This window comes from Schistocerca gregaria, chromosome X (genome assembly GCF_023897955.1).
Source record: "Schistocerca gregaria isolate iqSchGreg1 chromosome X, iqSchGreg1.2, whole genome shotgun sequence".
Classification (NCBI taxonomy): Eukaryota; Metazoa; Arthropoda; class Insecta; order Orthoptera; family Acrididae; genus Schistocerca; species Schistocerca gregaria.
In genome coordinates, this window is record NC_064931.1 from 173948488 (window position 1) to 173966666 (window position 18179).

Consider the following 18179-nt stretch of genomic DNA (forward strand, 5'->3'; position numbering starts at 1 on the left):
CCATTCATCACAGAGTGCTGCACTGAGGAGAGGTATAGATATTGCTCAGTGAGGCCTGGCACAATGTTGGCATTCCAAAACATTCCAAAAGTGTTCTATAGGATTCAGGTCAGGGCACTGTGTAGGCCAGTCCATTACGGGGTTGTTATTGTCGGCTAACCGCTCTGCTGCATGCCGTGGACTATGAACACGTGCTTGATCATGTTGAAAGATGCAATCACCATCCCTGAATTGCTTGTCAACAGTGGGAAGCAAGAAGGTGCTTAAAACATCAATGTAGGCCTGTGCTGTGATAGTGCCATGCAAAACAACATGGGGTGCAAACCCCTTCCATGAAAAACGTGACCACACCATAACACCACCGCCTCCAAATTTTACTGTTGGCACTACACACACAGACAGATGATGTTCACCTGCCATTTGCCATACCCACACCCTCCATCAGGTTGCCAAATTGTAGTCTGTCATTCGTCACTCCACACAATGTTTTTCTGCTATTCAATCACCCAATGTTTATGCTCCTTACACCAAGTGAGGTGTTGTTGGTATTTACCAGTGTGATGTGAAGCTATGAGCAGCCGCTCGACCATGAAATCCAAGTTTTCTTACCTCCTGCCTAACTGTTATAGCACTTGCAGTGGATCTTGATGCAGTTTGGAATTCCTGTGTGATGGTCTGGATAGATGTCTGCCTGTTATATATTATGACCCTCTTCAATTGTTGGCAGTCTCTGTCAGTCAACGGGCAAGGTCAGCCTGTATGCTTTTGTGACCCTTCATGTTTCTGCTTCACTGTCACATTGGAGACAGTGGACCTAGGAATGTGTAGTAGTGTGACAATCTTGCATTCAGAGGTATGACACAAGTGACACCCCATCATCTGACCATGTTTGAAGTCTGTGAGTTCCACGGTGTGTCACAATCTGCTCTCTCACAATGTCTAATGACTACTGAGGTCGCTGATATGGAGTACCTGGCAGTAGGTGGCAGCACAATGCACCTAATATGGAAAATGTATGTTTTTGTGGTTGTCCGGATACTTTTGATCACATAGTGTATTTCTTCCACACATATTTTGATGACAAGATTAAATTAATTACTGTGCACTCATATGCATTTAAACAGTCATTCTTTCCAGGCTCCATATTTGAATGGAATGGGAAGAAGCCCTAGGTGCAGTGGGAAGTGTCTTCTACCATGCATTTCACAGTGGTTTGTGGAGTATGGATGCATGGATGCTGATGTAGATGTTGAATTTCCATAGGCGAAATTCTGGAGCTTTTAATATTACCTAGTCATCAGCAAATGAAAATCTGTTAAATGTTTTTCCTGACATAACTGAATTCCAATATGTACTTCCACTTTCCGTATTCAAACTACACCATAAAGGTATAAGGCAAGCCAGTGTTGGCAACTAACACTATCTTTTTTTATCATGTTAATTTACTTTCACACTCTTACTTAACACTGAAAATGTGTTGTCTATCAGTATTGTGATGCATGCATTTGTAGAAACTTTATGTTATTTATGTGATCTATTCTGTAAAATCTTTCCTAAATGCTATTTTCAATACCTTCTGTCTTTTCATCCTCTCAAATGCTTTTGTGTAGTTAATGAATGTAATGTCCATTTCTAGGTTACATTCTAAAAACTTCTCAGTTATTACTTTTGAACTGGATGTGATCTTTACAGGGTACATTTTGGTATTCATGTAGGAGAGAATCCACAATTTTCCTGATTCATGTTGTGATTATTTTAGCATGTAACTTATGTCCTTCTGTCTTATTTGTTTGAAATTCTCATGTTTCCTATTTTGAACTCAAGCATAGCCTTTCCTAACATTCATCCTGCTGGGATGCTTTTCTGTTTCGATAATATGTATGCAAAATATAATAGTGAAAGTGTGAACTGTATGTGAGAATATTTCCAAAATTCTGCACTAATGTTTCTTCAACAGCAACTTCTTTTTTTATTTTCCTTGTGTTAATGTCAAGGATGGTAGAATCATTTGATCATTTATATTTATCATTTACTTATTTCAGTTCAATGCAGATTTATATGAGAGATTTTTATAGTGTTTATCCTAGTGTTCATTTGGCATAGAATTTATCATAAATGTCCTGACCTTTTCATTGAAATGTTGAAATATTTTCTAAACATGTCCCATTTATAATGATGATGATGTTTCTGGTGATTTTTTATGGTTTTCTTTTGATTAAAGCTCTCAACATGAAAAATAGAGATTTGACTAGAAGACTAGTAACAATAATAGTAATGGTAATAATAACAATTAGCCTAATGGCCTGGCAATCATTGCAACAGACTGAAAGCAACAAGCCTAGAATTGTGGAAGAACATTAAAATAAATAAGAAAAGTGGAAGAGCAGCAATAGCAATACTGATTGTATACAATATTATGATGAGGCTACTGAAGTGGATAAGATGATCTAATGAAAGAAGGACAGATTACAGCATAGAAAGCAGAGATGTGTAAAGAATGAAAGGAAACATGATGGCACAAACATCCCGAGGAGAAATAGAAGGGAATATCAGGGGAGAAGAGGTAGAAGCATGCAGGGAAATGAGGAAATCTGATGAGAAACAAGCGATTTAGGGGTGGAAGGAAGGAGGTGTTAGTATACATTGAAAAATGTTTTATGTCCAAACGACATTATTTGCTCAGCTGCCAGATCCCACATCCAAACGCCAAAGGACTGTCACTGTGTTAGATGATATGGATTATGCACATTATGGATTATCAACTTTATACTACTGGATGAATCTCAAGAAACAAATCGCAAATACAGACAACACTGATTTACCTTTTATTGAACGTTTATTGAAGCATAACAAAAGTAGTTGCTGCAATTCTAACATTATCTAACTGTCTCTCTTTATTTGGACAGCAGTTAATTACATACGTAAATCCCATATTCTTAATCTAGAGGTTAGCATTTAATCAATGATTGAACCAAGGTTTCTGTGATGAATTTCACTTATTTTTATGAAAATTTGCTAACTGTGCTGTGGTTTGGATTCCACTTTAACCTGCAAAATTTACAGGGTGAACTAATTGTCAGATAGGAAAAGACATCTTCTTTTCAACTTCACCATACATTCTAGACTACTGTGATGTCTAAACTAATATTTATGTGTATGATTGGCTTACTTTTTTGCTTTCTGTTACATTACATCTGAACCATAATTCTTCTGTGAGATGTAATGATCACTGCCTTCTTTTTTCACATTACATCTGAACTTAAGATGTCACACCTTACTTTTGTGAGATATAGTAATCACTTATTTTGTAAATCTACAAAGCTTCTTCACTTCATATCTTTAAGAAATACAGCCACCTCCTGTCTCCCTCTGAATCATTACACCATACAATTATGTCGATGTTGATCAAGAATCTCAAAGAATATTTAGTGAATTTTTTTCCCTGAGGTCTTGCTTTCTTCACAACTCCTCCCCATGCAAAAAGATATAACCTGTTCTCTGGGCTGATAAAAGCTTTCAAATTATTCTTAATATCCTATGGAATATCTGTTGCAGTTCTTATTTTAATATAGCTTTCTCTGATATTTTCTAGTACCATACCAATCATGTCATATACAGGGTTGCCATAAACAGTCTGAAAAGCATGTAATGGTGTTGCAGGGTAGGTTTTCTGAGAAATAATTGTTAATTAAAAAATTCAATATGTTGTGCTGTTTCTTAGTTGTTTGGCATTGAAGTTAACCAGTCAGATCATCATACACCGATTCAAACAGCCTCCCAGAGGTGTTGTCGACAAACATGTTCTTCATTTGGTTTCCTCAAACAGAGCACAGATAGCTTTTGTTCACTTGTCTTAAATTTATCACTTCCAAAAAAGGCATATTTTAACTCATTATGAACATTCAACAAGTGGAAACTCGTAGACCCACAGATGTCTGTGTTTTAGCAAGTGAAAATGCTTGAATTTGCATGCACAACAACCTAATTGGCTAACTCTAATGCTAAATAACTCAGAAATGGTGTAATGTATCTGACTTTTTTATCTTAACAATCATTTCTCAGTGCAGCCTCCTCTACAACACTCTAACAATCTTTTTAGACTGTTTCTGACTACTTTGTATACACTGCCTCACAAAAAAGTGAAGTACCAAGAAAGGGATGAGGAAATGAACTGCAACTTCAAGGGTTGAGAGTGTGTGTGATGTTATTTGAAATTCTTTTGAGCATGCAGCCAGATTGATTCTAGAATGAGTTTTCAATGGCATAATGTGCCATCATCATAAGGTTACTCCTGCTGACTGACATACTGGACCCATGGAAGTGATATATGCAGGGTGGTGCATTAATAGTGACCGGGCCAAGTATCTCACGAAATGAGAATAAAACAAGAAAACCACAAAGAACGAAACTCGTCTAGCTTGAAGGGGGAAACCAGATGGCTCAATGGTTGGCCCGCTAGATGGTGCTGCGATAGGTTAAACGGATATCAACTGATTTTTTAAAAATAGGAACCCCCATTTTTTATTACATATTCATGCAGTACGTAAATAAATATGAATGTTTTAGTTGGACGACTTTTTCAATTTGTGATAGATGGCACTGTAATAGTCACAAACGTATAAGTACGTGGTAGCACATAACATTCTGCCAGTGCCGATGGTATTTGCTTCTTGATACATTACCCATGTTAAAATGGATTTACCAATTGTGGAAAAGGTCAATATTGTGTTGATGTATGCTTATTGTGATCAAAATGCCCAACATGCGTGTGCTATGTATGCTGCTTGGTATCCTGGACGGCATCATCCAAGTGTCCAGACCATTCGCCCGATAGTTACATTATTTAAGGAAACAGGATGTGTTCAGCCACATGTGAAATGTCAGCCATGACCTGCAACAAATGATGATGCCCAAGTAGCAGACAAAATGCACGAGAATCGGGAATCACAAAAACGTCGGTCTTGAGAATGCTACATCAACATCAATTGCACCTGTGCCATATTTCTATGCACCAGGAATTGCATGGCAACAACTTTGAACATTGTGTACAGTTCTGCCACTGGGCACAAGAGAAATTATGGGATAATGACAGATTTCTTGCACGTCTTCTATTTAGTGACGAAGCGTCATTAAACAACAGCGGTAACATAAACTGGCACAATATGCACTACTGGGCAACAGAAAATCCACGATGGCTGCGACACGTGGAACATCAGCAACCTTAGGGTTAATGTATGGTGAGGCATTATGGGAGGAAGGATAATTGGCCCCCATTTTATCGATGGCAATCTAAATGGTGCAATGTATGCTGATTTCCTATGTAATGTTCTACCAATGTTAGTACAAGATGTTTCACTGCATGACAGAATGGTGATGTACTTCCAACATAATGGATGTGTGGCACACGGTTCATGTGTGGTTGAAGTGGTATTGAATAGCATATTTCGTGACAAGTGGATTGGTCGTCAAAGCGCCATACCATGGCCCACACTTTCACCATATCTGACGTCCCCAGATTTCTTTCTGTGTAGAGATTTGAAGGATATTTGCTATCATGATCCACCAAAACACCTGACAACATGTGTCAGCACATTGTCAATGCATGTGCAAACATTACGGAAGGTGAACTACTTACTGTTGAGAGGAATGTCGTTACGCGTATTGCTAAATGCGTTGAGGTTGACGGACATCATTTTGAGCATTTATTGCATTAATGTGGTATTTACAGGTAATCACACTGTAACAGCATGCATTCTCAGAAATCATAAGTTCACAAAGGTACATGTATGACACTGGAACAAGCAAAATAAAATGTTCAAACGTACCTACATTCTGTATTTTAATTTAAAAAACCGACCTGTTACCGACTGTTCATCTAAAATTGTGAGCCATAATGTTGTGACTATTACAGCACCATCTACCACAAAGCAAAACAAATGGTCCAACTGAAATATTCATATTTTTTTAGGCACTACACGAATATGTAATAAAAAATGGGATTCCTATTTAAAAAAAAAAAAAAAAAAAAAACAGTTGATATCCGTTTGACCTATGGCAGTGCCATCTAGCAGGCCAACCATAGCGCCATCTGGTTTCCCCCTTCAAGCTAGACAAGTTTCTTTCTTTGTAGTATTTTGTTTGATGCTTATTCTGAGAGATATTTGGCCCAGTCACGATCAATAGACTACCCTGTAAACCAATTGTCTCCACTGTCCACTGAACCCATGTATGGACTATACAATATGCTGGCCACAATGGTGGGGATAGCTCCCACTCTTGCGTTCCAGTGTTTGTCCTCTATCTGCACTCCACCTATGCTGTGTTTGGTGTTCCATTTCTGCTGCATTTGAAGAATTTTTACACTGGAGCCCATGCTTAACTAAGTTAGAATCCATTGTCCTTGTTGATTGGGTTCTCATGAAGTTGAATTTCAATCTCAATAGTGACATGTATTCTACACAATTTTTGTATGTTCATATTTCATTTTGTGGTTGGTTTCAAGGCAATGTTCAGCAATTGCTGATTTTGTGGCTTGCTGGAGGTTGGTGTGTCATTTTTGTTCCATGCACCTTTCTTCAGTTGTGCGAATGATTTGTTCCTGCACTCGCATAGTATGTAATACATTCCAGATTTCCAGAGTCTGAGGTCATCTTTTAGTGTCACTAAAAAGGATTTGGTCATTTCTGGTGGCCAGTACATGCATTTGATATTTTCTTGTCATAAAATTCTACCAGTTTTTTTCCAGATACATTGCCTGTGTATGGAACGAAGGCTATCTTTTTCAGTCTGTCTTCATTGGGTGGTGTGGTCTACTGTTTGAAGATACATCAAATTTGGCAGTCATCACAGCTGTTTTTCTGGAATGCACCCCTAAGACAGTCCGGGTCTGGTTTTAGGCTTCCTTTGTTGGAAATCACACATGTTCTGTGGACCACCATGTTTAGCACTACTTCCCTTTGTGGTGTGTGATAACAGCTGGAGATCTGAAGGCACTGGTCCATGTGGATTTTCTTCTGATTATCACTGTGTCCCAATGTTACATCCAGTTCTCTCCATATCAGAACATCCAATAATGGCAGCTGGCCATTTTGCTCCACCACTGTGGTGAACTGAATTTGGCTGTGGATACAGTTCAAGTTTGCAAGTGAACTGGAATCTCGGAGCTCATATTTCCTGTGAGCCCAGATGATGAATGTATTGTCAACATATCTCTGAAACACTTTCAGTTTTAATGGTGCTGAGTCCAGCGCTTTGCCCTCAAAGTTGTCCATCCACATATTGGCCACCACAGGTGACAGAGGACTACCCTAAGGCACGCCATCAGTCTGTTATGGTAATGTCCATCAAAAAGAAAATATGTGGACATGAGAAGAAAACTGAAAAGTTTGGTGAAAAAGGGTGCAAATTTCCTTTCCATAAATTCCAGTGACTCTTTGAGTGGGACTCCGGTGAAAAGTGACAAAATGCTGAAATTGACCATGAGATCTGAGGTGACCAATCTGAGCTTCCATAAACATTCCATGAAGTAAATCACATTCTTGATTTTGTGCTCACATTTGCCAACCAAAAGACTCAAAATTAACATCAAGTGTTTGGCAAGCTGGTACATTAGTGCTCTTATTGTACTTGCTACTTGTCTCAGAGGTGTGCCCTCTTTGTGTAGCTCTGGAAGCCCGTAAAGTCTAGGTGGTGGGGCAGCATATGACAGAAATTTTTTCACTCTCCATTCTGTAAAAGTACTTTGGAAATGTTCAACCATCTTGTACTGCATCAGGCTTGTTGGAGCCATCATCATCACCTTGTACGCTGTGTTGTCTAGCAGTTTGTACATGTTCTCTTTCTATTCTGAGACTGTGAATAAGATGCTTATGTTCCCCTCATCCACTGGAAGGATAACAATGTTTGGATTGCCATGCAGAAAACACAGCAATGATCTTTCCCATCTGGAGGTGTTATATCCCAGTGATGTGGATCCGGCGAAAGTACGGTACATTTCCCACTGTATCTCCTCAGCCATATCGAGTGGTAGAGTGGCGGCAGCTTGTTCCTCTCCACTGATTATTTCTGCAAGAGGTAGTGCTGCCAGTGTTGGGGTAAAGTTTAAGCCTTTCTCGAGGACAGACAACGCAGTCTCATTTATGTTCTCCCCTCTAAGATTCATTGTGGTTTATCTAGTCTCTTGTTTTGGATGTTTTGATGCTAGTTGGTTGAATTTTTAAGACTGCTTCATAGGTTCATTTCATTGTGCCCAATCTGCTTGCACCCAGGATGAACATTCAAGTCATGCACAAGATCAGAGGAGGAGGGAGACAGGCAGTACATATATCACAACAACTAGTCCAGGGTGTCAGTCAGCAGGAGTAACCTGATGATCGTTGCATGTTATGCCAATGAAAATTTGTTCTGAAACAATGAACCAATGTGGCTGCATGCCAAAGATACTTTCAAGAAGCATACTTGCCATAAAAACATATGAACACACATATGTGGTATTATTTCAGTGATTACAAATTCAAATCATATTTACAAACAAATTGGCAGTCTGAGCCCACTTAACAGTATGATGTTGCACTACCTCTGGCCTGAATGCATGCATTGATTTGGTGGGCAAGGGAGTCATAAAGCCATTGTATCCTCTCCTGAGGCAAGCTGGCCTACAACTGGAGTAATTGGTTCTTAATATCCTAGATACTGGGACTGGGACTGGGACAGAGTTGATGTCCAAGCTGGCCCCACACAAGTTCCATTGGTGTCAGATCTAGGTTTCTTACTGGCCACAGGAGTACCTCAGCATCATGCAGAAAGTTCATACATGTCACGTTTGGATGAACATTGTCCTATTTAAAAATGGCATCACAATACTGATGCAAGATAGGTAACACATGAAGACACCAGATGTCTGTGACATACTGCTGTACTCTCAGAGTACCACCAGTCACTACCAGCCATGACCTGAGGCTATGCCTGTTGGTTCCCCACACTGTGACACCAGGAGTAACAACACTGTGCCTCTCCAAAACATTGGAAGAATGAGATCTCTTCCCTGGTCACCATAATAGTCACCAAGAATGGATATTCAATGTAGTGCAGAGCTGTGATTCATCACTGAACACAATGTGATTCCGTTCATCAGCAGTGCATGCTTCCCAGTGATGGCACTACTCCAGATACAGCCATTTGTGTTGTGGAGTTAACAGCAGCCTACACAAGGACAAGTAATTTCCTCACCTGGCTGGTTATAGGCCATCAATGATGTGGGATGACACAGAAAGTTGAAGGGAGTTCAGTACTTGTTCTCAGATGGCAGGCACAGATGTGAAGGGGTTACAAATTACTTAGTACAAAATACAGTGAGAAATGGTGAGCCAGAACCTAGATGAGGAGTATACCTGCTCTCACATTCCCATGCCGTCCAACATCAGGCCACTGTCATATCTAATTGCCCCAAAAATCTGAATATTGCATGATTCAACCAGCCAGCCATATGGAAACCTTCAATGAGGCCTCTTTCAAACTCTGTCAAACGCTGATAACAGTTTCTCACATGAACATGCAGCATCTCCATGTCCTTCACAGTGATCACTCCTACATGCATACCAGGCTTGGCAATAATGCTAAAGTAATACACTCTGATGGTCATTCTACCTGTCACAGAGAATAGCAACTCTATGAGGGGGGATCAAATAAAAATGGAATTTTTGTTCCTGAACATCAACAGTTTGTAAGGCTGGCCCTGCACTTCTGCTATGCTTAGGCAGGACTGGTAGAATTGAGGTGAGCATGCTGTTAGATATTTCCCGCCATTTCATCAGTAATGGTCATGATGTCTGAGCAGCAGGTATAGCCCTCCATTAGCAATGCATAATTATCAAATTTCTTCCTCGCAAAGGAGTTACAGCGGCGGAAATTTGCCAAAGATTGACTGCACAATTCAGTGATAAAACATTATCAAGGACGTTTGTGTTTGCCTGACATAAGCAGTTCAAGGAAGGACAAAGATGTGTGGAAAATCAGCAACACGATTGCCATCCTCAGACTAGCAATACAGACAAAAACATTTGTGTGGTTAAAGACATTACTGACAACGATTGACAGGCAATAATATCAGAAATTGCACGAAAAGTCAGAATCAGTTATGGGAGCTGTCAAGTAATAATCACATCGACCTACAGTTCCACAAAGTGTGTTCCAGAAGGATCCCTAAACCTTTGCCCAAAATCTGAAGTTGAGACGTTTGGTCTGTCTCACAACAAGGTTTGCGGAAGAAGGCGATGTATCTTGAGTCAGATCATCAGCTGCAACAAAATATGGGTTCACCACTACACTCCATAATACTAACAAGCCAGTAAGGATTTGCGGCGGAAAATGGAGGCAGCACCAGTGAAAGCCAAGACTCGACTGTCAGCTGGCAAGTTTCTTTCAACTTTTTTTTTCTTTTTTTTTCGGCGAGGCATATTGCTGATTGTTTTTTTGCATGAGTGCATGAGTGATGCACAATCAATGCTACTTACTACTGCTAACTGTTGAACAAGGTGAGAGTTGCATATCGCCGCAAAAAGATGAGACCAATCAGTTCAACAGGTCATCCTCCTCGACAACAATGTGCGTCTGTCTCCAAGCTACAGGAAATTCACTGGACTACACTTGATCATCCTCCTTACAGCCCGGACGTATCGCCCTATGATTTCCATTTATTCAGACCACTTAAAGAAGCTTTAGTAGGGCGATGATTTGAAGATGACAAGAGTATGGAAGATTTCGTGTGCAACTGGCTGGTGACACGACCCAGTTCTTTTTATGATGAGGGCATCTAAATGTTGCCCATACACTGGGACAAATGCATTTCCAAAGGAGGAGAATATGTGGAAAAATAAATTATAATTGCCTTGAGTTTTTCAATAAATGAATTTAAATAAAAAATAAAATCCCATTTATATTTGATCTGCCGTCGTGAAATCATCTTTTGGTGTGTATGTGTATGAAGTTACATTGACATCCGACCATGTCTTCTGGGTGCTTCACTTATTTTGTCTATTTGTGTATACTTGATGGATCCACACCAGTAATAATTATCTGCTTCCGCTCAACCTTTGTTTTTCAGTTTTGAAATCAATTGAAAAAAAGATAACTGTTTATTTGACAGCAGATTCTGAATGTAAAGTAGTGATTCAAAATCATGATATTTAGTTGACAAATGTACAGAAACGTCTGTAGAAGAAACTATATATTGACTATTTTAAGGTTATCAAAGTTTTTAGGCAGTTCCACTTGCATAAATCTTTACAGGATCAGTTACCAGAACATGCATTGGGACAATAAGATAAGGATTTTGCTGTACATAAATAAACATCTCCCTGTTTGTTTTGCATGGCTAACTGATGCCTAGTAATGGTTACTACTTAATCAATGTTTTCAGTGCTGCCATCTAATCAAATTTTGTATGAAGATGGTTCAACTGAAACCGGTTACCAGGAATGAATAAAGATGTGACTTGGCTTCTTTAAAGACTAGCTTTCATCACCATTTACCAAAGTTCCTTAGGTACTATGACTAAAATGATTATTTAAGAAAAGATAATTTGCGCCTTAACTCTTCAATGATAGCACAGAGCTATGCTGAGAAATGAGAAAAACTGATTTCACAGTTTTATTTCTTATCAACAGAGATGAATGACTTGCTATAGCCTTGCCATATTTATTGAAAAAGTATGTACCTTCTTGTTCATAGCATCTAGATCCATGATTTTCACAGCTACCCTTCATTCTGAAAGAAACACCAGAAATTTATTCAACCATCAGTGCTATAATCTTATTACCCAGGAAAGAACATTATTTACATTTTTAGCAATATTTCACAAATCATGAACCATTGCCTCATGGTAATGAGTGATTACAGAGCTTTACTTATTAAAGTTTTACTTACTGTGTATGCACCAGTTCTGTTTCTGTTAAATTATTTAAGTAATTATCAGCTACGTCTCTACCATCTACATAGGTGAAACAACGCCACATTATTTAATGCCTCACACAAAGATGAATCCCCAGCAGAAATAACATTTGTCTATAGGTATTTCCCCAGAAACAGTATTATTCCTGAAAATGACAACATGATGGAAAACATAGTATTTGTTTTGAAATTTCTGTGGAAAAAAGAAGAAAACAGAAGCTTCAGGTTATTGACACCTGAAAGTGTCGTTTCACTGTTCTTAGACTTTTAAATTTATATAATTTCGTCCAAGTTATGTAAAAAATAAATAAATTACAGGTAACAGTGCGATCTGGTGGGCAAGAACAGACCGTGTCTGTATGTCGCCAGTGCCACAAGACGTGCCTTGGCAACAGCCGACAGTCACCCCCAGATATCAGCACACTCGAGGATGACACAGACTGTGCTGACAACTGGGGTCCTCTCATGCTAATGGGCATGTCCGCACTAAATGCCACTGTTGGACTTGGCTCCTCTGTTGTCACCGACCCGTTCTCACCGACAGAGGTGCCATTAATTTCCGTCCTGCCCCCAACCCCTGACACTCTTCCCCAGAGTGACAGCTTCCAGTGGGATGATGTGGACAGGGGGCCCACTGAAGCCACTGCCACAAACCCTTCTTCTTCTCAGGTAACTTTTCAGTTGTAGCTTAGCTCTGAACGTAGAAATCAGATTGCTTCATTAGTGTATTAGGTGCAGTATCACAATAAAATTACACAGCAGACACTTTGAATGCTCTTCATTGTACTCTGAAGTATTATGAGAACTGAGAAATGAGAAGGGTGATTGTCAAATATGTACAAATGTCCTCCTTCTATTGAGCAGTAATACAATTTTTCCAGTGTTTTATCTTGAGTTTAGCAGAAAGTAATTTTTGTAAAGATGTGGATCAATAACATTCTTGTATTGCAGTACTGCTCATTTGGCAAAGTTTCATTTTTTCAAAAAATTCTTCATTCGCATTTTACTTTCAACCACTGTCAGGGCATCTCCTTTGAGTGTGAGCTCTTATGGGTACTGAGTTAATTTCAAACTACATATTATCATTTGTGAACTACCTTCACAATCTAAAATATAAATAGAGGGTAAAACAGTTTATTGCTACCAAAAAATGTAGTTATCTGGCACAAAATTCAGATAATTAGCAGCTAATATGATTACAATTATACACTTTTTTCTGTCTTTGAAGACCTTTATCAGTAACATTCTCTCAAAAACTTGAGCTATACATGGATTGAAAAAATTGCATAGTTTTTTATAATTTTTGTTTTGTATATATTGCATCTTCAGCATGTATAGAAGAAATTAATAAGTACTTGCATGTAATTCCACATTTTAACATTATTTTCAGATATATGCATATTTCCATCATGTTCTGAACGTGCTATATGGAATAGAAGTCCAATTTCAAGAATTCCTTCTCTGTATTTTGAATTTTCAGTAAGCAATAGTGTAGTATAAAGGGAAATATAATTGCCATTTATGAAAAATTTAGGCCAGCATGTCTATAACACACATAACGGAAGCAAATTACATTTTAGAAAATTGTTTCTCACAGAAAATGCATTCATCCACAGCAATTAACTTAATATTCATTATAACTTAATAGGATAAAATATGTAATCAGTTTTCGTAAGGAAGAAGGAGGTATGAGACTCGATCATCTCTACATTGCTGAGTGAAGTGCACATGAACTATAAGGTGGTCTAATCTTCTAATAGTGATTATTTCAGTAAGAAATGTAAAAAAGTGACTGAGAGTACACATAAAATGATTATGTGAATGTAGTTTATACTACACTGTGATGTTACTAATGACTGCCCATCATAAGTGTGAGAGGGAACACATATGGCAGAATTCATTGTGTATACAAATCTCAGGGCATGTTGTTTGACAGATTCTCACTTCAGAATTTTTATCTGGTTCTGTTGCTTACCTTACCAGCAATAAATTACAGGACAGTTGTCACATCGTAACTTGTTTCTGTAAGGGATTTGGGGATCAAAGGTTTAGACTCAGCAATAGTTATCATGGACACATATTTGTACATATATTTCAAAGGACAGTATGATACTCTATATTATGTAACTATTCTATGCAAAAGCATCATAAACAATTGTAATATTCATCCCTTCAGAAAAGCAAAATCCACAAGTCAGTCAAAATTTCAGTTCCACAACTAAATGATTGAAATTGATGAACCATAGACTGAAACTGACATTTAGCATAGAATAACTTGATGACTGCATTTCTCTAACAACAATCCCACCCCAGAGATAAAGAGTGATGTGATTTTTTAAATTTCATAACAATAATTATTATCATTAGTAATGTTTTTAAATCATAGTCCTATTCTGATAATAGCTCTATTTCCTCAGCCACTTCCTATTTCCTTTCTATTCTTGTTGAGCTTCTAAATGTTGTTGTTGTGAACTTCAGTCCAGAGACTGGTTTGATGCAGCTCTCCATGCTACTCTATCCTGTGCAAGGTTCTTCACCTCCCAGTACCTACTGCAACCTACATCCTTCTGAATCTGTTTACTGTATTCCTCTCTTGGTCTCCCTCTATGATTTTTACCCTCCAAACTGCCCTCCAATACTAAATTGGTGATCCCTTGATGCCTCAGAATATACCCTACCAACCGACCCCTTCTTCTAGTCAAGTTGTGCTACAAACTCCTCTTCTTCCTAGTTACATTCAACACCTCCTCATTAGTTATGTGATGTACCCATCTAATCTTCAGCATTCTTCTGCAGCACCACATTTCAAAAGCTTCTATTCTCATGTCCAAACTATTTATCGTCCATGTTTCACTTCCATACATGGCTGCACTCCATACAAATACTTTCAGAAACTACTTCCTGACACTTCAATCTATACTCGATGTTAACAAATTTCTCTTCTTCAGAAACGCTTTCCTTGCCATTGCGAGTCTACATTTTATATCCTCTCTACTTCGACCATCATCAGTTATTTTGCTCCCCAAATAGCACAACTCCTTTACTACTTTCAGTGTCTCATTTCCTAATCTAATTCCCTCAGCATCACCTGACTTAATTCGACTACATTCCATTATCCTCGTTTTGCTTTTGTTGATGTTCATCTTATATACTCCTCTCAAGACACTGTCCATTCCATTCAACTGCTCTTCCAAGTCCTTTGCTGTCTCTGACAGAATTACAATGTCATCAGCGAACCTCAAAGTTTTTACTTCTTCTCCACGGATTTTAATACCTACTCCAAATTTTTCTTTTGTTTCCTTTACTGCTTGCTCAATATACAGATTGAATAACATCGGGGAGAGACTACAACCCTGTCTCACTCCCTTCCCAACCACTGCTTCCCTTTCATGCCTCTCGACTCTTATAACTGCCATCTGGTTTCTGTACAAATTGTAAATTGCCTTTCGCTCTCTGTATTTTACCCCTGCCACCTTCAGAATTTGAAAGAGAGTATTCCAGTCAACATTGTCAAAAGCTTTCTCTAAGTCTACAATGCTTGAAATGTAGGTTTGCCTTTCCTTAATCTATTTTTCTAACCTAAGTCGTAGGGTCAGTATTGCCTCACGTGTTCCAACATTTGTATGGAATCCATACTGATCTTACCCAAGGTCAGCTTCTACCAGTTTTTCCATTCATCTGTAAAGAATTCATGTTAGTATTTTGCAGCCATGGCTTATTAAACTGATAGTTTGGTAATTGTCACATCTGTCAACACCTGCTTTGTTTGGGATTGGAATTATTATATTCTTCTTGAAGTCTGAGGGTATTTTGCCTGTCTCATACATTCTACTCGCTAGATGGTAGAGTTTTGTTAGGCCTGGCTCTCCTAAGGCTGTCAGTAGTTCTAATGGAATTTTGTCTACTCCTGGGGCCTTGTTTCGACTCAGGTCTTTCAGTGCTCTGTCAAATTCTTCACTCTGTATCATATCTCAGATATGTCTTAAATTTCATTGAATCTAATCGTAGTGTTGGATACTAATATGAGATCAATACACCATGGGAAATTAGCAACACTTCTGTTCCATGAGAAAAATTATTGTCATTTTGAAGAGACCAAAACATATCATTAAATTAAGAGTTTAAAAGATCAAAGACATATATGATTGGTGTAGAATGTACAATTAATTAAAAAATCGCAACATTCCTTGTTTTATTTCTCTTATTGCATTGATAGCCACCTCAAAGGAAAGAAGTGCTTTGTTGGTGCTCCATTGTTTTTGCTATTCTGAGTGGGATAAACTGACATTACAGGTTTCATCTTTGGCATGGTAATGTAAAAGGTATCATAAATTCAGTTAAAAAACCCATACACTTCACAGAGTGTATATATACAGGATGTAAACTATAACTGTTTACAATCTGCTATGATGTAGGGGATGCTGAAATGAATGATTTGTGAGGGTAAAGAAGGAAAATGACTTTTTAACAACTTATGCAAAAACTAATCATGTTTCCAATGTCATCTAAATTTAGAAGAAACAAAAGGATGTAGCTGTTAATTTTATGCTGTTAGAATCCACAAAATTGTGAGGTAATATTTACACAAACATCAGTTTTACAGTTCGTTAGTGTACAACTAAGGTGGTGGCATAAGATGACAAGAGAATGTTAAAAAGGTTGTGTGGTGCATGTATACTGTAGTTTAGGTGGCTTTTGAAGGCAATTTGAGTTCCTGGCTTGCTGGGCCACAAGTGTGTTATATAGAATTGTTTGTATCGACTTCCCTTACACCCCTTAGGTATATTGTAAACTGTAAATGTTTACACCCTGTGTGCGTGGAAATTCTATACTCTATTTACAGTTTGTGTTGCATTCCCAAAACATTTCACTCATCATGCCAAGACTTTTGTGTATCATGATTTACTGTGAATTTTCCAACATTTGTGAGTTATGCGCAAGAAAGGTACTATTTTATCAATTGCAAATTACATTTGTGCTTCTTAGAAATTTTTACAATAGTCTCCTCATTCAGTCATCCCTGCTAATGTTGTTGTGTATTTACATGATGGAAGGTAGGTTTTTAGTATTTTTGGGACATTTCAGGTATTATATGTAGCCCACTTTGTAGTAAATTTTGAGCTACATTAGTGTATTCTGCAAGCTTTGCAGCAATTTATTTTCAAAAACTCATTTCTTCCCATTGCCATTGTAAGTACTTACGTGAATAGCGCAATATTTCCACTTTTTACACTCTTTTCTTCTAATTCAGTATTTCAGATTTTACAAACTCAACTTCTATGGTGTAATATTACTTTTTGTTCATATTTTAATTGTCAAATTTGTGTTCAATTTAGTTTCACTCTTCAGTAGCAGTACGTGTTGTCAAAATCATCATACATTAGCCTTGTTTATGACATTGTTGCATGCAAGTGTAGTTTAAGATCATACAGGGCTTGTGACACTAATAAACTGTGAGGCCCTTGTACAGAATTATCATATTTTTTAAAAGATACCATTTTACTTCCGTACTATCTAGGAAGTTAATGTCTAATAAACTTCAATTTCTCTAATTTTAGCACTAACTGATGCTATGCGTCTTATTATTTTAACCCTCATAAGCAAAAATAGTTATCTTTGCTGATGATGCAATTATTGTGAAGAATCCTAACAGAGCGACTTCAATACATGAAAATGTAAATGATATTTTCTTGAAAATTAATTATCAGTTCTCTTCAAATGGACTGTAAGTGAACTTAGGTGAGACACAATACATACTGTTTGGTACTACTCAAGGTCTAAATCTCTCCATTAGAAATAATGCACAGGGATAATTCAATAAATTAAACAGAAAATTCAAGATTCTTAGGTGTTCATATTGATGAGAACTTCAACTGAAAATAGCATGCTACAGGACTTCTTAAACATCCAAACTCTACAACTTTTGCATTACAGATGACATTAGATTTTTTAGATAAAAATGTGAAAAAATTTATTTAATTTTCCAATTCTCATTCACTAAAGTATTATGACATCATATTCTGGGGTAACTTGACATGGACGAAAACTGTATTTGTTGTGTGAAAATGTGTAAAAAGTGGAATATGTTATCACTCTAGAATGTCTTGTAGACAGATTTAGAAACAGTTAGGCTTACTGAAAACAGTATCACAGTACATTTACTTCATTATGAAGTTTGTTGGCAACAGTGAATTAAAGTCTAAAAATAATGGTGACATTCAGAAATATAACAC

General features: G+C 37.7%; 1 protein-coding gene across 1 annotated transcript in view; it reads left to right on the forward strand.

The window, feature by feature from the left end:
* Positions 1–18179, forward strand: part of LOC126298975 (uncharacterized) — a 974877-nt gene that overhangs the window by 776039 nt on the left and 180659 nt on the right. The window contains exon 17 of the mRNA XM_049990596.1: positions 12265–12615. Coding sequence (XP_049846553.1) covers positions 12265–12615 — 351 coding nt within the window. The remainder of the gene's footprint in view (positions 1–12264; positions 12616–18179) is intronic.